The sequence below is a fragment of the Populus trichocarpa genome, chromosome 6 (assembly GCF_000002775.5).
Source record: "Populus trichocarpa isolate Nisqually-1 chromosome 6, P.trichocarpa_v4.1, whole genome shotgun sequence".
NCBI lineage: Eukaryota > Viridiplantae > Streptophyta > Magnoliopsida > Malpighiales > Salicaceae > Populus > Populus trichocarpa.
In genome coordinates this window covers 25332331-25358429 of record NC_037290.2, presented here as the reverse complement: position 1 = coordinate 25358429, position 26099 = coordinate 25332331, and the positions used below count along the sequence as shown (strand labels likewise).

At 32.1% G+C, this 26099-nt stretch overlaps 4 protein-coding genes across 10 annotated transcripts; 2 read left to right on the top strand and 2 right to left on the bottom strand.

Moving 5' to 3' along the window:
• Positions 1-62: 62 nt before the first annotated feature.
• On the bottom strand, positions 63-2678 carry LOC7468649 (vesicle-associated membrane protein 711). Its single transcript, XM_002308637.4, has 4 exons — positions 2322-2678; positions 1214-1404; positions 650-813; positions 63-508 (listed from the first exon to the last, which is right to left on the bottom strand). Exons 1-4 carry the CDS (start codon positions 2536-2538, stop codon positions 418-420), a joined length of 663 nt encoding a protein of 220 aa, XP_002308673.1. The 5' UTR covers positions 2539-2678; the 3' UTR covers positions 63-417.
• A 1557-nt stretch (positions 2679-4235) lies between these two features.
• On the top strand, positions 4236-5174 carry LOC7468648 (14 kDa proline-rich protein DC2.15). Its single transcript, XM_052453769.1, has 2 exons — positions 4236-4294; positions 4865-5174. The coding sequence occupies exons 1-2, from the start codon at positions 4236-4238 to the stop codon at positions 5172-5174; spliced, it is 369 nt and encodes a 122-aa protein (XP_052309729.1).
• Positions 5175-14418: 9244 nt separating this feature from the next.
• Positions 14419-21056, top strand: LOC7471601 (PX domain-containing protein EREL1). 7 transcript variants are annotated; one of them, XM_024603674.2, is made up of 11 exons: positions 14419-14550; positions 14790-14960; positions 15906-16016; positions 16518-16616; positions 16807-16893; positions 17366-17474; positions 17629-18434; positions 18622-18786; positions 18936-19178; positions 19632-19841; positions 20121-20616. In XM_024603674.2, the coding sequence occupies exons 2-11, from the start codon at positions 14865-14867 to the stop codon at positions 20340-20342; spliced, it is 2148 nt and encodes a 715-aa protein (XP_024459442.1). In that variant the 5' UTR covers positions 14419-14550; positions 14790-14864; the 3' UTR covers positions 20343-20616. The 7 variants fall into 7 exon arrangements, with proteins under 7 accessions (XP_024459442.1, XP_024459441.1, XP_052309782.1 ...); XM_024603673.2 differs by adding an exon at positions 20766-21056 and having other exon boundaries at positions 14434-14960; positions 20121-20345; XM_052453822.1 differs by adding an exon at positions 20740-21056 and having other exon boundaries at positions 14434-14960; positions 20121-20345.
• Positions 21057-21701: 645 nt separating this feature from the next.
• LOC7468647 (adenine phosphoribosyltransferase 5) lies at positions 21702-24380 on the bottom strand. The gene is made up of 7 exons (XM_002308636.4): positions 23940-24380; positions 23739-23849; positions 23268-23360; positions 22767-22916; positions 22602-22660; positions 22374-22451; positions 21702-22033 (listed from the first exon to the last, which is right to left on the bottom strand). The coding sequence occupies exons 1-6, from the start codon at positions 24028-24030 to the stop codon at positions 22380-22382; spliced, it is 576 nt and encodes a 191-aa protein (XP_002308672.1). The 5' UTR covers positions 24031-24380; the 3' UTR covers positions 21702-22033; positions 22374-22379.
• Between the last annotated feature and the right edge of the window lie 1719 nt (positions 24381-26099).

Here is a 26099-nt window from a genome sequence, read left to right as displayed (position 1 = left end):
ATGAAGGGCTTTTTTGACATAGGAAACAAGAGACATGTATAATTATACCTTAGCTGAAAAGATTCACAAAAATATTGGTACTCAAATAACTATTATATCAATCACATGCTTCAATAAACATACAGCCTGCATCACTTTGTTTCCACAAGGGCAGTCTGTTAACAAGAAGTGCGAGCACAGGCCCGGATAATTCAAGTATTTCACATTGCTTGAAAGAAGAAATTTAATACAACTCCGAGGAGAGAAATTTCAAACAGAAAAACCCATGTACTGAGAAAAATAAATTAATTAATAAAAAAATGCAAGCACAAAGCACACCAGATCTCACTCAAAAGTTGCTCTTTACTGAGAAAAATTAATTAATTAATAAAAAAATGCAAGCACATAGCACACCAGATCTCACTCAAAAGTTGCTCTTTACTTTCGGCATGTAGGCAGTGTAACTCCATGGCATACAACGGCCAGCACAACGTAGATAATCACTAGTAGTAGTAAAATCAAAGCAACCCTGCGAGACGCAAAAAAAATTAGTCAGTGAGCAAGAAATTCAAGTATCTCTGGTTTCAAGTGGGTAAATGCTGAAAGAAACTCTTGAAATACATTCATGCATGTAGTTAGACATCAACAACAATTCCTTTGGAGAACATACGTGAGCTTGACATTTCTCCACCATACTGCGCTGCTGAAACGACGAGCTTGCTTTCTGAAACGGAAGGTGTTTCCTTGCATGTTGGCGGTTTTATCTACCAGCAATTCCAAGCGATCACCTCTCTCCAAAACTTTGTCAATGTTCTCAATCATAACATTTCGCACCTATTACAAAACAATTGCAAATTTTGAAATTACAAGTCTGTTTAAAATGAAAAACACAGACAGGATCCTTCAACTGGAAATTTATAGAATAATTATTAAGTGTTAGAGTAAGTTTCCATTCTAACTAAGATGATAATAATTGTGTATATCCTTCATATACCATTAATTTCATTATTCAGTACCCAAGTAGGACTCGAGACCACGGAAAAGTCATTCAACCTGACACCACAGTTTGACAGAGCGACTGGACAGCAGAATGTCGAGGCCACATTTTAAAGCACAAAATCTAAAATAAAACATTATTCCAGACATCTATCATGAATTGGTAAATAATTAAAAACCATCCTCAAAATTCATAAATCGATCCAAGAGATGGCAATCATGATTCAATCAAGCTCACCTGGCTCATTTCACCTTTCAGTCTATTTATCCTATCTGCATTCGGATCATTAGTGTAGTACTCCATTTGTTGGCTCAAAACTCTTGAGAATTCATCATTCATGGCATAAGCTTGAGCTGTAATAACTGCACGTCCATAAGTCCTGGCAAATCTCTGATGAATGTCCTCAAGAAATGCAAACGGAATTCTTCCTGGACATAAAATCAACATTATCATAACTTTTTCCCATACAATTTACTTCTTATATTCATCCCAAGAATCCAACAATCTAGAGGTGCTAGACCCACTTTAAAATCAAAGGCGAAGCATTCAATTTTATATGTCAAGTAAATAAAGTTATGAACTTTTAAATAAATTCACTCATTCTCCAAACAGGTATAGCTTGACTACTAAAACATCAAAACGCAGTAATTGTGACAGTGAATGACTTGCCTTCAGCTAAAATATCAGAACTTTCCCGCACGCAATACATTTCCGATCCTCACCTAATCCATCATAAACCTATACCCACCACAAAAATCAAATGTCTAATATTCAAATAATCTGTAGACTTGATAAGTTGCAAATTTTTAATGATTTCACACATCGTAGCTTGCATCCTAAAATCCAGCGATTAATTCCTAGAATAGTTCTGAACCGACCCAGCCTGACGGGTCAATCCGCTGACCCAGGGCTGGAAAAACCCGGATTTTTTTAAGCCAAGTTGTTTCAGTTTTTTTTTTTTTAAAAAAAAAAAGTCTGGGTTGACCTGGCCGACCAGCAACATGGGCCTTGGCCGAGTCGAACTCTAGGTCGGGTTTACTAAATATGATTCCTAGTCTTCGCCTAGACGAGGAGATAAACTTAATTTCAGTTGCCCACAAACAAGTTTGATAATACCACTAAACAAAGCTATGAAATTTCTAACAAATTCAACTAATTCTCCAACATGCGTAGTAGCCCGAGTCCAAAAATCCCATGTTTCTTTAATTGTCATCCAAGGCAATACATAACATAATCACAACGAAGAAATCGTAACTGAGATCCTAAAATCCGTAATTAACAAAAATTAAATTAATTCATGCGAAATTAAGTGGAAAAAAAAAAAGGGGATTGAAAAAAATCTTACTGCCGGCGGTTTCATCGGCCATGCAAAGAACGGCGAGGCCATCGGTGCGTTTAACATGAAAAATATAACGATCTTGAGAGTAAGAGACATTGCTATCATCATTGCCAGGTATCTTATCCAGTATTTGCCTAGCAATCGCGCTTGCGTTCGTTGCTGTAGAGCTAAACTCCGCTAGCACCACCGATCCCCTTGCCACTAGCGCGTACAGGATCGCCATTGGGATCTAAACGGAAGTGATGAGCCTACTTGCTGTAAAAAACAGGAGAAACCGAGGGAAGGGGAAGGGAATTGAGTGGGATAAGATTGCATTTTAATCAGTGTCTCGAAATATATTCGATTAAAAGAATACAGAATATAAAAATAAATTTATTTCTATGATAATTTTTATTTTAAAAAATATATAAATATCTTTGTCTATGATAATGGAAGATTACTATAATGTTACGTCAATTCCATTTATTTATTTTTCCATAACGTTCATAAATGACTAAATTTTACATGAATAATGCAAGATAATGGAACACTGCAACAAATTCTTATACTTAGCAAATTTCAGGTTTGGTTTGTGTGAAGGTGGTTAGGGCATGTGAAAATCATAGAGCCTTCTTGTAATACTTTAATTTAAAAAATAAAATTAATATATATAAATAAATTCATGGTAATTTTGAAGAATATATTTTAGAGGTTCTCTTTGGGTTTTTTTTACAATTTTTTTGTTATTTTATTAATATAAATAATATAGTTTTTAATATATAAACACTTTTTAAGCAATGTAAGAGATTATAATTATTTTTTATATTTTCATATATAGTTAATATCATAAATTTAATTTTTTTTTTGTAAATATTTAAATAAATTATTAAAAAATATTTTTCAACATATACCAATTTAAAAAAAAATAATTCATTTTTTCAGAATCATCTCTCAAATTCACTCCCCGACAAACTATTTTAATGCATCACACGCCATTTTTCCTAGAAAAGAAAAGGAACAAGAAAGTTGTGTGTTCGCACATGTAGTGTTCTCTCATGAACTGGACCCACTTGACAAACATTTCTTCTGAACATAATCATTTGATTTGATTCATTTTCAATAAATATAAGATGATCATCTTTAGGGTGATTTTTTTGTCAACAAATCCTTCGATTGCACTTGTATTCTATTAATGACAAGAACTAACTATATATCTAGCATATATATATATATTGAGAATTTAAATAATAGTAATAACGAATTTGCAAAATGCATATGTTAACTAATAAAGTGTGATTAGCTTGAAGAAATAGTTGGGAAACTTGTTACAAACCGTGTTTTTAAAAAATTTAAATTTTTTTTAAAAAAAGAAGTTTAATATATTTTGTATGTTTTGGATCGTTTTGATGTGTTGATGTCAAAAATAATTTTTAAAAAATAAAAAAATATTATTGACATACATTTCGGCATAAAAAGTCATTTAAAAAGCAACCACAAAAACACTCTCAAACTTCCCCGGAGTCTCTCTTCTTCATACGTAGATTGGTAGCATCATTGGAACTGCTTCATCCCAATCAAGATCTATAAGAGAATCTACTAAAATTTAACTTCTTAAAACGTGATTTGAGACTTGGTCCCTAACTCATTTGCCAAATGTCTTCCTCTTGGCATTGTGAATGTGCAGTTCCTTGAAATTCAATTGCGAAAAGAACTGATTCTAGAAAATCAGAAAGCGCCCCAGCGTATTCTTGAACAGCAAATGAAATACCAAGGTTCATTTTACTGAAAGCGAGAGCCCAAGAGCGACGAAATGAGATTCTAAAAGAAGTGGGCACGGTAAGACGAACATCAGCATCCAGGACACAGATCATCTCTGCATAGGCATTTCAATCAACATTGGCCAGTCCGGCAGCAAATTATCCATTTCATGTGACTTAAAACATGTATAGTATACGGCTTCAATTACTGGAAATACTGGACAAAATACCACGAGACAAAGAGTATGCCCACAAAGGATTCATGTTGTCACAATTCACAACCTGGATTCCACTATACAGAACATAACATCGTCTCGTAGGAGTGCAGCTTTCGTATGATGCCTTGAAAGTTATCTAGCTGCAACCAGGCACAACACTAATGGAGCTTATAATTAGCTTCATTGATCCGTGGGGCAATTTGGATTTTGGTCTTCTCTTGCTGTGATTAGAGTAATCAATTACTAATACTAAATCACTGACCGTGATCTTGAAAAGGAAGATTTGACCCAGAACAGGGCTAATTACAAGCTATTATCTTAGGACCAGAGCAGAAGCATACAGCTTCTTTTCCATATGCAAACAAAAAAATGGCAGGTACATTATCAGCCCTTTCTGCTCTCTTCCACTCATATCAATCTCACAATTCCCACCTCACAATTATCCTTTAAAAGAGGCAAGTCTCCCCCAGAATCCCACTAAGCACTTGATATTCAGAGCAGTACTAGCTAGCACTCTAGCTATAGCCATGGCTTCCTAGAAATTCATTGCCACCATTTTGATCTTCTCCCTTCTTTTTCTCTCAACATTTTCCAGTGCTTGCGATCCTTGCCACCCCAAGCCAAAGCCAAAGCCTTCCCCCCCAACAGCACCAACTTGTCCTAAAGACACGTTGAAGCTAGGGGTCTGTGCTGACCTCCTTGGACCTGTTAATGTTGTTGCTGGAACTCCACCTTACAGCAAGTGCTGCAGTTTGCTTGAAGGCTTGGCTGACATGGAAGCTGCCTCGTGTCTTTGCACTGCTATTAAAGCTAATGTGCTTGGAACCAACTTGAACGTGCCCGTCGCTCTCAGTGCAATTGTTAGTGCATGTGGCAAATCCATCCCTCCTGGTTTCCAATGCTGATGAAGGATGTTTCTGGCACTGGCCCGTATTATTGTTTCTGTTTTGTGCAGCAGCTTGTAAGAGCGGTATGTTGCTTGATGTATGATCTTCTAGCTGGGTTTAAGATCTTAAGGGTTTCTCGTGCATTCCAAAAATGTCTTAGAGGAAGGGCAGGGCTCCATTATCTGTGATTTGTTCAAAAAAGGGGCTTAGGACTTGTGTACTTTTCTCATGTTTGTTGTAACTCCATCAATTTCTTCTGTATTATCTTGAATTAATTAGCCAGTTGGGTTTGGGTGTGCTTTAACTAGACTCCTTCTTCTTCTTCTTATTTTTATTTTTATTTTTATTTTTATAGAGGAGGCGATGCTTTTACTCTAACCATAATTTTAAAATCAATTTGATTATGAAAAGTATTTATGGAGTTCAAGAACTCAAATTTTGTGTAAAAGACTTGGATTTAGAAATACATTAAATTTATAACTTTAAAAAAAAATTGTTTTTTTTCCAAACCGCAGCAGCTAGCAGAAGCTATCTAATAATAGTTAGGCAGAAATATATATTACTAATATAAAATCTTTATTACATGGAATTAGATATTCTCATTGATGAGAAAGTAAATTACTGGCAGCACAAATTTAATTGGCATGGTAAAAACAAATAATTCACTTATTGCAATACGGCATCTGAGATCTAAATGGAGAACTACCCCTGGACCTGGAGGCTAGATAGCTGCCTACGAAGGCAATATATGGCGTCCTGCTATAAAAAATTATAAATTAAAACCACGTTATTTTGATTTGTCTAGTTAACCAAGTTATATAACCTAGGACCAGGTTTAATTGTTATATTCTAAGCATGAAAAACACCTTTGGCGTAGACACACATGAAAGGGCTGTTTGTTTTTGACCTTTTAAAAGTAATTTTGAAAAAAACTTTAAAAAAATTATTTTTTTAAATTAATGTTTTTTAGTGTTTTTAAATTGTTTTGATATGCTGATATCAAAAATAATATTTTAAAAATAAAAAAATATATTATTTTAATATATTTTTAACAAAAAATTATATTAAAAAACAACTCCTATCACATTTCCAAACACTCATAAAATTATTCCCAAAATATGTATCATGCTTTTAAATGCTTCGCCACTAAACTCTAAGAGCAACTTCAGATGTGCTAAATGAAAAAGTAAAAATAATAATAAATTTTTTTTATAAAGAAAATGCTAAATAAAATGTTAAAATATATTTTCTCTCTAAAAAAATATTATTTCTACATCTCTCAAAAAAACCAAAATAAATAAAGTAGAGCCATCAAAAATAATAAACCAATTAAATATAATTATATATAAAAAATAACATCCAACTCATTAAAAAATATATATAAAGCATTTATTTCTTTCGCTTTTAACTTTTCAAATAACTTTTTCACATTAAAATATATATAATAAAAAAAACAAATTTATACTATACAATTTATCTCTTTGAAAATAACAGCTCAGATGGTCCCGTGGTACTCCAGCACATGAATATTACCGCGCACCAACACCGTACTTATCGGCATAGAACTTTAAAATCCTTTTGACAGGAAGCCATAATTAGCGTGCAAAACGAGGCAGAAGATTTATTACCAAGGCAGTTCAATCTACCTTATGTACTAATTTTGTATTCCGAGCCAAAACAGTTACTCCGCAGTTTATATCTTGTTTTTCTTTTTAATTTTAAAAATATTTTAAAAATAATTTAAGATGTTTTTAATTTTAAATTATTTTTTTATATTTTTAGATAGTTTTTAAAAATAAATTTTTAAAAATAATAAAATACTATTTCAATATATTTTTAAATAAAAATATTTTAAAAAACTACTATAATAATAATAAAAAAAAAAATAAATATACCCCCATTAATGAGGCAAGTACCTGGTACTGCAGTTGGTTCACCACTTTTACTACAACCTTTACTCTTACCAAAATGTTGTACCCAACCCATCAAGCAATTCCTATCGACTAGAGCTAAAACCATTAACCTTTCCATCAATGTCTTTCAATAAGCACTAACTTGGTAGCTAGCATGATGAAAAATTGATGTTCAAATTATCAATGTCGGAACATTTATTATGGGAAAAGGCAACACCTAGAGGAACCCCGTGGTTCAAATCTGGGATTGAAGAGTAATTTTTTTCACTGTGCTATAAAAAGTCTATTTTAAAACTCAATATTATGTATCGGATTAAAAAAAAATTTTGAGCATGACAAAAAATATTGAGGTTAAAAAAAATATATTTGATATTATTATTTAATTTGACCTAGTGTTTAATCTTAAAATCTTTCCACTCAATTCTTTACCTAATCCGAGTTTAAAATTAAATTATGTGAAGTTGTCATGACGTGATTCGATTGACTTGGCTGATCCAAAGCCAACCCAAACAACTATTAAAAAAAATTAAGGATGAAATTAAAAAAAAAAGAACAAAATTGAAAGAAAAAAAGGAGGAAAATTAAAAAAAAAAAACAATCTGATTTGAAACAAAAGATGAGCTTTATTGTTCATATGAATAGTTGGCAAACCCAGTCATAATTGAGCTTGACAGTGTGTCAAGCTCTAGGCGCGTTGGGTCTGGCGTTAACCAAACTCAAGAGATGATTGAATCTAATACCATTAATTCTATAGATTTTTATATAAAATCATATATGAATTATTTCTCAACAAATAAGTGGAATATAACTCACTATACAACTCAAAATATCACAAAGGTAAAATTACATTTAAGTCCCTCATCTACACAAAAAGACAAGACTTATGGATTGTAAATATACCATAGGATCTTCAGAACAAAAGTTCACAATCTTCATTCTCTACTGCATATATATTTTCAGAGCATTTATATCTAGAATATTATTGTATTTTCTCTCTTTAAAAATATACTTATTTAAGTATAAGAGAGTTTTCACTTCCACCAAAATAGACTTTTTGCAGGTATTAGTCACAAGTTACCCTAGCTTATTAAACACCAAGTATAAACTATCAACCATCTTAACTAGAGAGAATGAATGAGATCGCTAGAAACCAATTAATTAACCGATTATTCAATCTAAAAATATTATTTCTAGGCTACTTGGATTTTTGAGACTTTATTAGCAACCGAAAATAAATGATAGTTTTATGGTTAATCTTTGCTTCTGTGAATTTTACGTAGCAAAATTATGTAAATATTATGTGCCTAATTTGTTTTTTTCTTTCTCTTGTTTAGTTTTTATTATACATATTTAAATGCACTATAATTAACCAATAATATTTTTTTTTATCGTATTCATATCATGTAAGGGAAAATCTCTTTTTTTTCCTTTTCTTTTAAATTATATTAATAAAAAATTGCATAATTAAAAATTAACTAATCTAAATATATGTTATAAAAATAGAAATTCTCAATAAAAAAACAAAAACAAAATTTCACTAATCCCAAAAACAACTTGAGGAGTCATAACTAGCATATGAACACGTTTGAGAATGCGGTAACGATTGTTTTTTAAAGTGTTTTTTACTTGAAAATATATCAAAATAATATTTTTTTAATTTTATAAAAATTATTTTTTATATTAATATATAAAAATAATTTGAAAATACTTTTAAAATACAAAATAAACTAGAATAGAATATGATTCTGTTTTGGTGTGGACTGTGAGATATGAGTTGCGCATTGGATCAAAATCCTTTATATATATATATATATAACCAGCAGCGTGGCTAAGTCTAGCTAGCTAGTAGAGAAAAGGGTGGGAATGAAAATGATTTTTACCTCTTTCGTAAATATCATGTCTTACCCTATTTAGATAAAAAATTTATGGCGGACATGAAATTTCTGAGATATTGATCTACTTCCTCTGTAGCTTATTAATTTCTTGGAGCCTTCATGTACCTTCCCGAATAATTCCCCCTAAAAACCAGCAACATACATGACGTTCTATAAATATATAAACATATGGGTCTCTTGGTGTACTATATGTCATGTCAAGGCGAGCACGGCTTGTAGATATATATGGGTCTCTTGGTGATTTTCCACGGCTTTCTTGAACTGTATATATTATCAATGGCTTTTTACAAGACTGGAAGATGGTTTCCATGGAGAAGAATTGTCACAAAAACAGTTCAAGAAAGCCCTGAAAAATTATTTAGAGGATCTAGTTTATATATGTCTATACAATGGCTGGCAGGAACGGCTCTCCAAAATATATTTACAACAAAATTCTCTGAATTCCACTGGATGGAATAATATTGATCCCTTCTCTTTGATGGCTAGCTTTCTTATTATCTTAATGTAGGCTCCTCCCATATCTCTCCATCTCTCTCTTTTCTCACCTGCAGAGTTTCTTCTGATGCTGAGAGGTTGGTTACAGTACAGACAAGCTCCTTTAATTAAATTATTCATTTACAATTCTTTTCTTTCCTTTCCAGTTTCCTCTCTATAAGTTGCAGATCACGAAAGAGAAGACAGATTGCATCCAGCAAAGCATAATTCATGGGGTGCATGCATTTCGCTAGCTAGATTTTTGTTGAATGGTAAAGGAACACTACAAGATTTAACAGTTTTACCGACGGAATTTTTCCGTCGGTGTAAGACACATATTCCGTCGGTAATTAATTTACCGACGGAATCACAGACGGAAATGATCCGTTGGTGAATCTTTCGTCGGTAATTTTTTTTTCGTCGGTAAATCCGTTGGTATTTTTTTTTCCGTCGGTGTAAGACACGTATTCCGTCGGTAATATTTTTTTATTACCAACGGATTTACCGAGGGAATTACCGATGGAATTTCCGTCGGTAATTATTTAAAAACATTTAAAAAAATTCATTTTATAAAATTATAAAATAATTAAATTAGCATAAATTAACACTGTATAATATGTACTCAAAATGCTTGGAAAAAAGAATAAGAAAATCAACTCAAACAAATTTGCAACAAATAAATAAAACGAAAAAATAAATTCAACTAAAAAAATTCATATGAAAAAAATAAAGTTGCAATTGCTAAAAATTTAAAAATCCTATAAATAAATCAACTAAAAATTGATCTCATATGAAAAAAAAATCTCACAACAACATTTATACAATTATTAAGAACAAAAACAATTAAAAATAAAATAAAAAACAAATATAGTGAAAAAAATCATGAAAAAAGAAAAATCTTACCTTAATGTAGTTGCAAGTGAAGCTAAGGAGAGAAAAAAAATTTCGTTAAGCATATTAATTATAAAAAAAACTAAGAGGATAAAAGAAGAAAGAAGAAGAAGACATACCCAAGCATGGAGGAAAAGAGAAGGAGATGAGGAGAGAAAAGAAAAGAAAGAAATATATATTGATGTTTTTTACATATAGTGAAGAAGAAGAAGAATAATAATAATAAGTAGAAGAACAAGAAGAAGAAGAATAATAAGGAGAAGAAATGAGTCTGTCTCTTGTGAAATAAGGGGATTCAGGCTTTTTATTGGGGCGCGTTACCGACGGATTTACCGACGGATAATTGAATATTAATATTTTTTAATTATTCCGTCGGTAATTCCATCGGTAATATTTAATTTAAATTTTCAATTTCGTAAATTTTTTTCAGAAACCGCCAACAATTACCGACGGTTTTTCAATCCGTCGGTGATTCTGTCTGTAATATTTAAATGAAAATTTTAAATTAATTGAATTTTTTCAGAAAACCGCCAAATAACACTCTCTGGAAAATACCGACGGAAAATTCCGTCGGTAATGCCGTTGGTAAAAATGGCATGTCATCTTTTTTTTTTGCTTTGTTTTAAATTTTTTTCCCACGGTAATTCCGTCGGTATATACCGAGGGAATATTTCCGTCAGTAAAATCCCTCGAAAATTTACCAACGAAAATATTCCCTCGGTATTTCCGTTTGTATTTATCAATTTTCTGGTAGTGGAACTAGCTAGTGTAGATGTGCGCACACAAGAGTTTATACAATAGAAAAACAATATCTTCAATCTAGATTATGGATCCTTCTTGATTAATATATACATGTTTTGCTTGACTTACACATTTTGGACTTTAACTTGTTTGCTCATCCATGAGAATCCTATTTATTTAGTTGGAAAAGGAAGGAGAAGAGCGTTTTCCATTTTATTTTTAATGGATATATTTATTAATTTTGACTTCAAGTTCTGTCATGGAGAAATGGAGAAACATTTTAAAAAAATAATAATAAAAATATGATATTTGAACACAAATTTCATTTTTTATATTTCATTTTTCTAATTTTCTTGAAAAAAATGAAGTGATATTCCATTAGGCCAAGTATCCACGAAGATATGACTCATTTTAAGTCAGACCATCTACTTTATTTTTTTAAAAAAAATTAGGGTTTGAAACCTAAAAAAATCTTAAATCAAATGCGGTAGCGTGTAGATTTAATAAGATAAAAATATAATAACCATCTATGTGGTGGCCCAGTGGTACGAGCTTGGGACCAAGAGGTTTGCTCCCTCTGTGGTCTCAGGTTCGAGCCCTGTGGTTGCTCATATGATGGCCACTGGAGGCTTACATGGTCGTTAACTTCAGGGCCCGTGGAATTAGTCGAAGTGCGCGCAAGCTGGCCCGAACACTCACGTTAAACTAAAAAAAAAAATATATATATAATAAAAAAATATAACCCTGTAGAGGATCTCCAACTCCAAGGATCCAATTGTTTTTATCGAAAGAATTTCTAAATAGCTCAAAATTAACTAACCAGTCTCCTGCTACGTACATTCACATATCAGAAAGCATGCTGCATCTGAAGATCAATAGATATGCAGAGAGCAAATTAAGAGCTCGTCACCTTTTCCACGCTTAATTAATCAATAGATATGTTTAAATGCAGAAAGCAGCTTATCCTATGAAGCAAATCCATTGTCCATGGCATTCATCATCTTTGCATGTATATATGCAGCATGAACACGTGCCTACGTATATGATTTTATCTTGGACGTTTGGAATTTCTTCAGAAGAGCAGATTTGCTTATGATCTCATAAAGCATGCATGTGAAGTTATAATTAATATATATATATATATATATATATATATATATATATATATATATATATATATTCCTTCGTTTAGGGTTATATTAAGGGTTTTGGCATATTTGGGCATGTGTTATCAATTTGGTCAATTTTATACTTGAATTATCATGATTTGTGTAGATATTATTCCTTCGTTTGATTTGAATGTTATTATTGACCAAAACTCCTTTAAATTCAATTTTTGATATCTTGAGTTGAAACTTATATCTACTAAAAATTCAATTTATTATTAAAAATAAATTTTAAATTTTTTAGGTCTAGAAGCATTTTTTTTAATGTTTCTTGAACATTAAATATAAAAAATCAAAAAATAATTTATAATGATCTGAAATTTTGTTGGGGGTTTTAGAAAAATCATATAAATTTATCTTCTTAGTCTTAGCAAGATTTTCAAAATATTATTTTTTAAAAAATTCAAGCTTATTTTTTTATTGTCTAGAATATTAAAAAAAAATACTTCCCAATTTCAATTCAAAGTGGATTGAATTTTCATTAGCATCTATGAAAATATTAATTTAAAAATACCAAAATATGAAAAATTTAAAGGGGGATTTTTTATCATACCAATGGTAAAATCAAATGGTGGGATAATATTTATCTAGAACATGATAATTCAAGAAAAATATTGATCAAATTAATAGTATAGTCCTCAATTTACCACAAGCTCAATAGTTTCAGGGAAAAAAATATATCATTAAACCGATAAAAAATAGTTACGATTATTGATGCAAGACTGAGATTAAAAGGGGACTCGAAATTAAACCTTATTGTGATTTGTAAAAACCATATAAATGTTTAATGCGCTGAAAAATATTTAATTAACTAGTTAGGGTAACCTTGAAAAGATCTCTTTCCATAATTAACTCTTGTGGTTTCTCAATGCATATAATGCAAGTGAAATTAACTATACTTCCAGCACGAAAATTTATTAATTCATCGATATATTATTTAAACTTGGGATCAAATAAATATATTATTTAATCAAGATTGTTAATTTATCAAGTATTAATTAATTGAGGTTATATTAATCCTTTGGCTCAACATTACCAAACATCCGGTCTTGTGTTCTTTGAAATGCAACTATATATGATGATTAATCATGACAATATTAAACATTCAGCAATGCAATTGAAATTTAAAAGAGATTGATGTTTGTATTCTCATGTGTATGTTTGTTACATATATATATATATATAGACACACACACACACCAATAATAGACTATTTTAGGCTCGAGAATGGTGATATGAAATTCTTGTGTAAGGAAAAGAAAAGTATAAATTAGCCCCGTCCAAAAAAATAAAATAAAATGGAAAGGGCAGAGGTTTTTTTTTCAATTAAAAAATTGTTAAACTTAATAATTGATTTGAAAACTCGGATTAAGATTGATTTTGAATAAGATATCAACATGATGAAATTGGATGAATTGATAAATTCCATCATACTAAAAATAAAGATTTTAATAACGATGCCTGGATCAATGAGAAAGTTTATAATTACAATGTTCAATCCAGTGATGTAATAATACAAATCTTTATGCTGAAATAACATAATTTATTCTTGTTACAGTTTCAAAACACGACACATGAAGAAGTTATAATTAAAATATATAATATTAAATAAATATTACATTTTAAAACTATAATAATAATTAAATTATTAATAAAAAAATTTAAATTTAATAATATGTTGTGATTTAAAATTAGAGCATGATAAATGATAAATTATCACGCTTCATAATCTAGATATCCTATAATATCATAGTTGGAAGCTAAAAATATACTATTTTATTATTATTTTCAAACTATGTTTTTCATCTATTGTTATTATTTTTTTTATACTAAGTAAAAAAATTAATTTTCTAACTCATCTTTATATTTATTTTTTCTAGTCATTATAATATAATGTTTGACATAGTAGAGTAATTGCTTTTTAAAATGTTAAAAATACATTATAATATTTTTTTAATTTTTTAAAATTTAATTTTGATATCAACATACAATAAAAAAAACTTAAAAAAATAAATTTAAAATAAATTTTTTTATATAAAAATTATGATATCACCACAAAAACAAATATTTATTTGCCATTATAATTAATCTGCTGTATTTCTATTTTTAGATTTTTTTTAACTTCAAATTAGTGTTTAAATATTTTAATGTGCCTGAAAAAGAGACACGAAGAATCTAAATGATACAGCATAGCACCGTACAATTTAGTGAACTCGATACTGACGACTGTGTCTCTTTTCCTTTTCTTTCTCCAGAGAAGAGAAAAGATAAAAGAGACACAACAAACAAAAGAAGAATCGAAGCAGGCAGGCAGGTGTATTTCACACGCTACACCACACTCTCTGCTCATTATAGTCACGTTTACCTTGCCCCTCAATTATCTCGCGCCGTCGTCGTCGTCTATTTCCAGAAAAAAAATCCGATTCATGAAATAAAATTGTACGATCACCTTCTGGCGATCTCTCCGGTTCGTGTTTCTCCGATCTCAACCGGAGAGAAAAATACTTTTTGAACACTGTAAATTGAAGTTTTTATTGCGTGATTTGTTGATAGAATCAGAGAGATCATAGTCCATTTCTGCTAATCCCTAGTTTTTAGAGAGGGAAAAAAAAATTCTCGAGAGAGAAAATGATGCAGAGGCAGCGGAGTCCACCGAAGCACAGGCACGACGGGACTTCGCCGTTGCCGTTAGGGATGGATTGGAGTCCTCCGCCTCGAAAATGGGTAAAATTGTCAACTACTTCAATTTCTGTATGTTCAATTAGATAATTCGTTTTCATTTGAGTTTAATAATTTCTTTTTTAGTAGACTTGCATGAATTTTATGCTATTTTTTTAATTAAGTATTAGCTCAGGATGGACTGGTTAAGTGGTCGCTGAATTGCGATTTGATCGATTGATCTTGTCAACACCGAGTTTGATTAGGGGGGTAATTAAGGTGCAATTAGAATTAATTTAGCTGTTTTTTGCACATGGAAAATGATGATAAATCATATGGAAGTTAATTTATGCGAAATGGACTGGCATTCTATGTGACATCATGCAGAATCATCTCATTAATTGTATCGTGATTGGAAGAACTCTGCGCATTTGGTATCATTATTGGAACATCTCCGTGCATTTAATTCAGTGCATGATTAATTAGTTGATTTAATTTGGCATGTGTGTTATATTTTGATCACGTGTATTTAGAATCGCGATCAGAATAACACCGTAGATTTAGTATGGCATTTGAAAGAACTTCATGCATCTATTAAAGCAAATATGATTTCTGGCAATTTATTCGTTTAATTTTGCTGGCCTTTTCATTGTTGGAATCAAGACTCATGCTTCGGCCAGTAGTACAGCATGCATGTGTCAACCAGTCTAGAGATTGTAAATGGAAATGGTTTTTATTAACCACAAATTTTGCTTAAATACCTGATGAGAAATATGAAATCTTTAAAGAAATGTTCTTTATGGAGAGAAGGGTAACTATATTTGCATCTCTTATGTAGTTTTTTGTTTTTCACTTTCTTGACTCTGATATATTCATTTCATTTTTTCTCAGGTTTTCTTTCATAATTGCCCTGTCATTTGCTATAACAATGCAATTTAGTAGCTATAATTCTATTTCTGCTAGCAATAAAAATTTTCAATACATGGAAGGATAAAAAATGTTCTTTTGCAGAGTGGGCGAGAAACCGTTTGGCCCCATGATCCTAGAACAGGATGGAGTTACTGTGTCACTATACCCTCCTGGGCCGTGCTCCCAAAATCAAGAGATTCAGATCCCGTAGTGGTACTCAAATTGCATTACTTTATTTTGTAATGTAAATGTTATTCAGATCCAGTAATGGATTTGTTGTAAAGTACTTTAGATTGGTTATTTATTTTTAGGATGTTTCTAACAATATGGACATCTGGTTCCATGGTTTACCTTACTTTAGGGAAAAGCTAGTTGAAGCTTCCAAATTATGCTATTGTAGTGAAAGAGGTTAATAGCATTCCTTGTTTTTCTATTTGCATAATTCATTCCATCAGTGCAAGAATTACTTTATGTTCTTTCTATATCAGTGTGTTATATTCTTCTGGTCAAAATTATCCTTATTAACTTCATTTATCCAATTTTCTTTTTTTGGGAAGTGCATAATATGTAAATATTATTTTTGATTAATTCCTTTGCGAAATGCTCATTTGAGTTTGGATTTGTGTATCTGCATGTTTTGCGCACTCTTCTGTGTATATGGTAATGTCTTTGTACCAGTTTCAAACATCTTATGCTAATGTTCTTAAGGGACAGTTTTACAGGGTTCAGGTGGGTGTACAATCACCAGAAGGGGCTACAACCATCCGTGGAGTGTTGAAAAGATTTAATGATTTTATGAAGTTATTTACCGATGTAAGTACAAAATTTTTATTGCATTTTATTACATTAATAATTTTACTTTGTTAATTCAGGGTACTTGAATTACTTAATGCCGTCAGGCATTCTTTATGGGAACTAAGTGTTGTCCCTTGCCTTGAGTGAGTACCTGTAACTGTATAAAACTGTGAACAAATGCTCTTATATTATTTGCTATCTTTTACAGCTTAAGAAGGCATTTCCCAGGAAAAATATCCCACCAGCTCCACCCAAGGGACTTCTGCGTTTGAAAAGCAGGGCACTCCTGGAAGAGGTACAGAAAATGTTTGGACTTTGTTACTGCATCTGTTGTTTTCTTTCTTTAGTGGTGCAGGTGGCATTTTCTTGTATCTGTTTTTCTATTATTTGGGAAACACAAGAAGATTATGTTTTGAATGCCATTTTGTTTTGTGCAATAATTGCTCTTGAATTTTGCTTATTGTTAATGCCACTTCATTCTACAGAGCAAATTGCCATAACTGTTGTGTAGAAATCTAAGCTGATAAAATCTTAACAAAATTGTTTGGAAGAATTTTGTGTTTAAGTTGCTGATTTTGACATTGTAGAAATCAAAAGGTATATAATTTTTTATACTTGCCATTCTTGCAAAGTAAACACTTATTTTGTAAGCTAAAGTATATTGCAACTATACCAAAATCCAGCTTACAAAATAAGCGTTTAATGAGGACTTTATTTTGTTCACATGTAACTGACTAATATTCTTAAAAGACTTATTTTTGTTTCAGAGAAGGTACTCTTTGGAGCAATGGATGACAAAACTGCTGTCTGACATTGATTTATCAAGAAGTGTGGCAGTGGCATCCTATTTTGAATTAGAAGCTGCTGCGAGGTCGTGTATGTGTCATTGTTGTGCAAGAAATTTACCTTAAAACATAACTTCTTTTGTAGTTATGGTGAAAGTGTATAATCGACTTGAATCTCAACTCTTTGAGGGTTTTTTCCCCTTAAGAATTTATTCTTGCTTAGCATTTCCCATCAATTTTTTCAGCATTCCAAGATGGAAATCAGCAGTCATCAGAAGCAAGCCCTACCGGTGATGGTTCAACCTCCTCACTTCAGATACCACCAAATTTAAGCTCTTCTCTTGCTACCAGTTCATCAATTGCATCAGATTATGGCAGTGATACTGCTTATGAGACGTCTGATCTTGGAACACCAAAGCTAGCAAGAGATGGCAATTTTGGAATTGGCTTGGGGGATCTAGCACTGGATGAAGATTTGACCGGTCCTATAGAAAAACTTGTGAAGTATGGTATGACGAATATCGACGAGGGACTGTTTATGGGACAGACTATTCTAGAGCAACTAGAAGGTTTTCCTAGGCATACACCACATGGTGGACATATGAACAATGTTATAGGGAAAGATGGGTATAATGGAAATGCATCTAAAGATTCATTTCTTACTGGAAATGGGATGGAACTTTACTCTGAGCCAGAGCCTGGTAAGGTATTTGGTCATGTTAGAAAGTTATCTTGTGATAGTGTTGAAAGTGATGGAAGTTCTCTACGAGGAAGTGAAATATCAAACTCTGGGATACCAAATTCATCTGGTGATGGATATCTTGACCTTCCAGGTGTTGCTGAGATTTCGAGTTCTACAGAAATTCTTGGTAACACGGAGATGCAGTTTTCAGGTGATGCACACATAGTACTTCCTTTGGATCAGCGTCATAAAATGAACAGGGTTCTGTTAACGATGCAGCGGAGGCTAGTCACAGTTAAAACAGACATGGAAGACCTCGTATCAAGATTGAACCAGGAAATAGCTGTAAAAGATTACCTGACAACAAAGGTATGTCAGTGTTAATTGAATAAGCTTTCCAGATGCCATCTTTTTTCATTGCATGTTTGAACGGATGCAATTTGGACTTCTTGCTTAATTATGCACGACAGTTTTAGGGTATGCAAGAGTATAATAGCTATTAAACTCTCCAAGACTCTGTTATTCTTTGTATTACTCGCTGATTGGGTCTCATCAGGTCAAGGATCTGGAAGTGGAATTTGAAACTACAAAACAGAAAAATAAAGAAACCATGCAGCAAGCTATTTTAATTGAGAGGGAAAGGCTTACCCAAATGCAGTGGGATATGGAGGAATTGAGACGGAAATCATTGGAAATGGAATTGAAATTGAAGTCAAAAGAGGTTACGTATTAGCCATCATTCTGGTTTCAAAGTTTTTTCTTTTTGTTTTCTTTTATTTCCTCACTTTCTTTTGGAAAGCCCCCGCGTCAATGGAAAGATGGTCCTTTCAATGACTTAAATTCAAATTATGATTCATGTAACCATTACAGGGTGAGCAGCGGAGTACAGAATTTCAAATGGCACCTACTGACCATGAAAAAGACATAGCCCTTGAGGAGTTGGATGCTACTAGAAAGCAACTGGAGGAATTGTCCAAGCGATATGAAGAGCTTGAAGCGAAATCGAAAGCAGATTTTAAATTTCTCGCTAAAGAATTTAAATCCCTCAAAAGTTCCCAGACAACATTGAAGCAAGAGCTTAGTCAATCCCTGAAGGAAAAATCTGAAGTTGAGGTAGTATATCATTTCTGTATATCAAGTTTTTTAAACAAATTTTCTTCTTATGGGAAGCTACATCATATAATAACTACTCACTCAACTAGGTTAAGTCCCAAGTCAAATTTCAAACACATCGCTTACTTCTGCCAGTTATCATGTCCCAAGTCAAATTTCAAACACTCTATTTTTTTATTGAATTAAAATATTAACTAATTGATTTTGGAATTATATCTTGCTTTTGTTTATTACATGGATATGTTTTACTGCATCATCAGTCATCCCAATAGTCTTGCTGTTATGTTTTTTTATTGTTAATCTTGCTGTTATGTCTATTCCTTTCAGTTGCATTCCTGAAATTTTATCATTTAAAAAAAAATCTTTAGACTCAGAATTGATATTTTGCATTTGAACCCAACTACTAGCAGTGATATATATTCACTGATTCTTTGCTATGCTTTGTTTTTTCAGAAACTTCTTTACGAGGAAAGAGAAATGAAGGAGCATGAGAAAATTACTCGGAAGAAACTGCTAAATGATTGCAGCATCCTGTATGACCAGCTGCAAGAATGCAACGGCAATTTGTCCAGTGAAGATAATTTTATTGTGAACTCTTCTCTGGGAGATGCTTTAGATTTGCTGACCACATCTGATGATCAAATCAGCCATCTACTAGCAGAGGTACTTTCTATTTCCCGTCTATATCTCATTGCTAAACAAATCTAGTACATATAGATACACACTCACACATATATATTGGCAATCTACTCTGCGTAGGACCGTTGGGTTTAGGTTCTTGTTATTATTTAAAATGATTCCTAGACTTGATCACCTCTACTAAGACTATCAAAGCTGTATTAACTATTTGGAAGCGCATTTTGAATATAAATTTAAAAGTAGGTTTCATTGATTCCTTTTCTATGACTTACCTTCAACGTTTTCCCCCAAATTATTGGTTAGGCACAACTATTATTTGAAGATGATAAAACCACTGCTCCTAACAAGGATACAAGAGCAACAGATGATGAATTGAGGGAGATGCTGGCAAATATCTTCACTGATAATGCTAAGTTGAGGAAACAGGTGAACTCTATTATGCGTCATGCTCTTAAAATGGGCAGCATCTGTAGGAGTAGTAATGACGAGGCTCCTTCAAGCAATAATCATGATGTAGAAAGATAAAAGGTATAGTCGAACACTGTTAACATTTTTTTTTTTTTTTTTAGTAAAAGGCTTCTTTCGAGACCATACTAGCATTACTGGTAATGGACAATCTGTTTTGAACAGTTCCATCTCGCAAAATCAGCAATTAAATTCGTGTAATTTTGTGGTTTCACAAACAGTGGACTCAAAGAAATTTCCTTTTCCAGTGTTGTATCATTTATATTTTACTGGAATAATGAGAGTTAGTATTATTCAAGGAGCCAAATAAAGAGATTACGTGCCTGTTTTATTACTGTTCAAACTTTCCCTAGTATGAGAATCCCTGTATGCACACCCATTATCTAGATAAATAAGCTGTGCTTTCGATGCAAAAATTTTGGTCCAAGCTGTAATGTCTCATTTCTCATGATTGAAGTGAATTTCGCTCCAATTTCACTCCAGATTCTAGAACACGTGGGTTAGGGTTTCAACACGGATCTGACAGGCTAGGAAGGTAAAAATTTCCACCAAGAATGGTGACCGAAGCCTGTATCATAGGCTGGGTCAAATGGTTCAAAACCTAGCATTTGATTACTGTCACAGTGTAAGGAGATGGAGCCAGCTCAGTTACCATCGTGGGACAGAAAAGATTGGGGACAGAAAAGATTGAACGGTGAAGACAGAGGAACATGTCTCTCATGTGCTTCTTGTTTTGAAAGTATATGAAATGACAGAACACGTTTTTATTCTCAATGTCTTGTTCCATTTCTTTTCTTTTCAAAAAACATGTTTTTTATTCTCAATGCCTCTCTTTCTTTTTTATTTATTTATTTATCCTGAGATGATCAAACAAACATTACCTGGTAGTCATAAACTCCCTAAACCATCACTTTAGCAGGGTACAATAGCAAGAACCGAACCAAGTCAGGATTGGTGACCAGATCTGTAGAAGAGCAGAAACGGGAATTGCATTTTGAGTCACCATGAACAATCTCACGTCTTCAGTCGATTCTGAGATGCTTGATGACCAAAACGGGCATCACATGGCTCTACGAACACATAAGATGATTCACTCCATCTTTTATCAAGTGGGCGCAAAGGCCTATAAATGGGAGAAAATAGAAGCAAAGAATCTCGACTTTCCATCTAAAGTGAACCCCACACTCCTGTTTCTGATCCATCCTTGTTCTAGCAGGGAACCTCAAAGCATTAACAAGTCAAAATCATATGATAGAAAAGGATGGCCTGGCCTATTTTCTTTCATCTTTTTTGGCTGCAAAGAAAATTTAGAAGTAGAATGGTTCAATTATAGAAAAAGGTATAATAGCTTTTAGAAGCTCAACCTTTTCTGCTGCATCACATGGGAGCACCAAACTAAAGAGCTTGAGATGTCAAATCTAGACCATGTCAAAGTTTCACATATAGATTGCCAGACATCAAATTTCCCATGAGACATAAAGGGGGCTGTAAAGAAAAGCCAGGACAATGAATCATTTAATCATTATTAACATCTAAAACAGTCTCTGCTTCTTTTTTCAAAACTGTCATAACAGCCTAAATATGATTCAAGATCCCACAATGAAAAAAGAATGATACAGGATGAGCACTGTGAGGGAGGTATGCCCAGCAGCATGAAACTTGGCAGAGAAACATATCAACACATCATCACCTATGGTTCAGGTGTCATCTTTTTCGGCGAAGCCGGCCTGCGCATAGTCATCCTCACAGACCTGCAAATGATTGAAATTAGATTATTATCAAGTTCAAATGCAGAACATTTTGGCAGTGGTTAAGAATATAAAGCTAACAGTGGCCTAAATATTAGATGTTGTTCATTTCATTCCATCCTTGATCTGAAGAAGGTAAGAACTGACAACTTTGGCGGCCAAAATCTTTCTCAAAAGATTGAGAAAATATCCATATTCAGTACCCAATATGGCAGTGACCAGAATTTAAGACTAGAGTGTAATTATTGATTAAGCTTTTCCTGTCAATACGCTCATAAAAAAAGAATGTAATCTCTGTTCTTAATTTTGTTTATGATTCATGGTAAGGCAAGAGGTATAGTACCTGTCCTTAACAACAATTATCGATTTGGCGTGGCTCCACGAGGATATAAAGTGGCTTGCCATTGAGCCTGCACTGTCCCTGAAAGGCATGTCATTTGGTATGAAACACATTATCCAGAGATTACTCTACTGAATTTTCTGGGAAAGAATCCGACCAAAACGTTTTTCATTTATCATGGAAGTCTTATTAGGGAAAAAAAAACACAATAGAAAGTACTTCGGCCATTACCTTGATGTCCGGCACCCCAATCACACAAGCACACTCAATTACTTCAGCCCCCACTCGTTCTGCGAAAACATGAACATCAGCACATGAAATACATTATGCAAAGAGTTAACAAGGTCTAAGTAAACATAATTATTCTGATAGGATCGAGATGGAGGAGGCCAGTACCCAAGAGGCTTATTGCTGCTGACAAGGTCCCTCCTGTAGCTACCAAATCATCAATTACAATTGCACGTTCGCCAGGCTGAACAGCACCAACATGTATTTCTAGACAATCAGTTCCGTATTCCAGCTCATATGCTTCAGAAATCACTTCACCTGCAGACTCAGCATTGTGAAACCCTCAATTATAATAAGATTCCCTGTGTAAACTTCTGAGACAGTACATCAATTTACAAACCAATAGATATCAGAGATGTTGATATTAAGGAAATTAGACATGAAATACAGAACTTTACAAAGTGATTTTATATGCAGGAAAAAAAAAAAAAAACTAAATGCTTTGCCTCTGGCATATATGCGCCAATTTTTCTTCCACGAAATTTGCTTCGGAGAGTAATAGCATTGAAGCTGATGGACCAAAACAAGCTACCCCTTTCCTTAATATCAACATATAGACTAAATTACAGCAGAAGCACCATTAGAGCTCCAGATTAAGCACAGTAGTACCTGGCAACTTTCTGGGTTTTCTTAAAGGAACAAACTTTGCACCAATAGCTAAGGCAATTGCTGGGCCAAACATGAACCCTCTAGCTTCAACTCCTACATGAAAAACAACAGTTATATGGAAACATCATTATCAAGCAGCTTTTTTCCCTGCAGGGCTAGTCAACAAAATTTCTCAGCTAACCATGAAATTTCCAGTTGTACTAGAACTCTTACATGATAAAGACCCTTCAAAAATCCCACCAAAAACTTTTTCTAATAAATCTAGAAACAGCCTTTTATTTATGCAATTTTAGACCAAAGTCAACACCCCAGTGAAGGAAAAAAATTAAATAAAGCCAAAATCCATACATGAAACACGAGAAAATCACCAATTCCCATAATCACATCGTCCTTTGTCCCAGTAATTAACCATTTTCAGAAGACAAGCCATCCCACAAAAAGAAGAAGAAAAAGGGTTGGCTGATAAGTTACCAGCAACAACAGAAATGTTCATGTCTCTATAGCGATCGACAAAGATATCCACTGTGTCCTTGAAAACTTTATGATCCAGCAACAAAGTTGTTATATCTTGAAACATTATCCCTGTCAAACAACAACAACAAAAGTTAAACAACCAAGCAGAAAAAAGAAAAAAGAAAAAAAGAAAACAGAAAACGAGGGAAGAATTCAAACCTTGTTTAGGAAAGTGAGGCACCACCCTGATAGCTTCAGAGATGCCTTGTAATCTTGGGTCACTTTTGAGTCCATTCTCAGCTGCAAACATTGCTTCTTTGCTCTCTCTCTCTCTCTCTCTCTGTGATTAATTTTCCTCTACTGAAATGGGGCGTTAAAGCTTGTGAGAGGGTGGTTATTATAAGCAACAAAACTCTATAGTTATGGCTTCTCTACCCTGTTTGTCTCTGTATCTGTGAAATGGGATTTTGGTAACCAAAGTAGAATTCTTTACAAACTCTTTTTGCCCTCCTAAACTCTGCTAAAGACCAAATCTTTCTCTCATCAATGCAATCTAATGGAGCAAAAGATGATCAGTGTGTACTAAATTTAAATACAAACTATTTTGTCTATTTCAGCCTGTAAATTCGTGATTGAAATGAATTTTAGAATATTAAATTGAATTTTAAATGAAGTTGAATTTATAAAAAACTTTTAAGAGTAAATCATATATTCTTGTTTTTTACAAGGTATGCTATTAATTTTTGGTTTTTAAAATAAGAATAAAATAATCAAGATTATTAATTCAATTTGTTTTCCCAAATATTCTAAACAGGATAATTGAATTTAATTATCTATTAAGAATAAAATATCTTTTTTTCCCTCCCAGCAACCACTGGCTTTACAATATCTTTTTTTTTCCTTGTAAGTTATGTTATTATTTTACACGAAACTTTTCTTCTTCTTTTTCTGAATTATTATTAAAATATTTAAGATTGCTAATTCAATTTATTATCATAAGTATTTCAAGATAATATCATGTAATTTAATAATTTATCAGAAATACAAAGATTATAATACATTATTAATTGAATTTAAAGTTATTTATGAAATGGATTGGTTGATAAAGACAAAGTGTTTATGAAGGCCAGTCCATGCACTATTCTTGTGGTAGGCAAACAAGCGTGTTTAAAGCACGTGCAAAACACTCTTTGTCACCCTCATTTTGAGCCCACATTTCCAGTTGCCTACTTCACTCTTCCATCGTGTTTTTTCTTTTTTTTCCTGCTGCTGATAATAATTTTTAATTCTTTTTTCTTGCCAAGCACATAAAAACCATATACTAAAATTTGCATGATCCTTCAATGAGACTAGTAGGTTTACTCCTTGCGTTTCTTTGAAACATACCAATTGGCGTTTCTTTTCGGGACATATTTTTTAAGGGGAGAAAAAGCTATATTGATGCTTTTTTTATGAGTGTATTTTTATAATTTTAATGTTTGTTGTTACAAATAAAAAAAGGATATCTTCATATATTTTTAATTAAAAAAATATTATTCATACCACATTATCAATATATATTTTATAGCTCTATTTTGATTGTTATTAATCTGGTTGACTTGATTAAATTTAATCTAAAATCAACAAGTTAATATTTAATAAAATTAAAATAAATAAATAAATAAAATAATATTATTTTAATAAAATGAATTGCGCCATAAATATATTGAAAATTAATTTAATAATCCAATAAACAAGATATTTTTTTTAATTGAATCCGACAACTATTCTTTTTTAAGTCTCAATTTCATTTAATGGTAAACCCATAAATAAAAGTATATAACAAAAAATGTTCCTCTCTCGGGTGTAAACGAAATCTTAAAAAATCTATTTAGATTTATTGGTTGTAATTTGCTTTGCATGAGGGTTTGTTTCCATGTCTGCACCCTGGCAAAATCTTCTACAATGATAACACAAATATTTTTTATTTTAAAATATATTAAAATAAAAAAAATTATTTTTTAAAAATTACTTTTAATATTAATATATTAAAATGATTAAAAAATACTAAAAAATAATAATTTGAAGCTAAAACATTCAAATTTCTACATAAAAAAAATGGTTAAAATTCAATCTCAAACACCTCCTTAATCTATAAAATATTTTTTTCTTGATAATTACACCCATTCAATATTTCTAGTATTTATCTAATTATATTTAGTTTTGTGATAATTCTTGTTTTTTAAATTTTTTTTACCAAAATAATATTAAATAATTTTAATATATTAATATTAAAAAATTAAAAAAAAAACACAGCATTTTTAAATGAAAAACAAACCATTCCAAAAGAAAACCTAGATTTATCCAAATCTATAAAGGAAGATTCTATGTTGCAGGGAC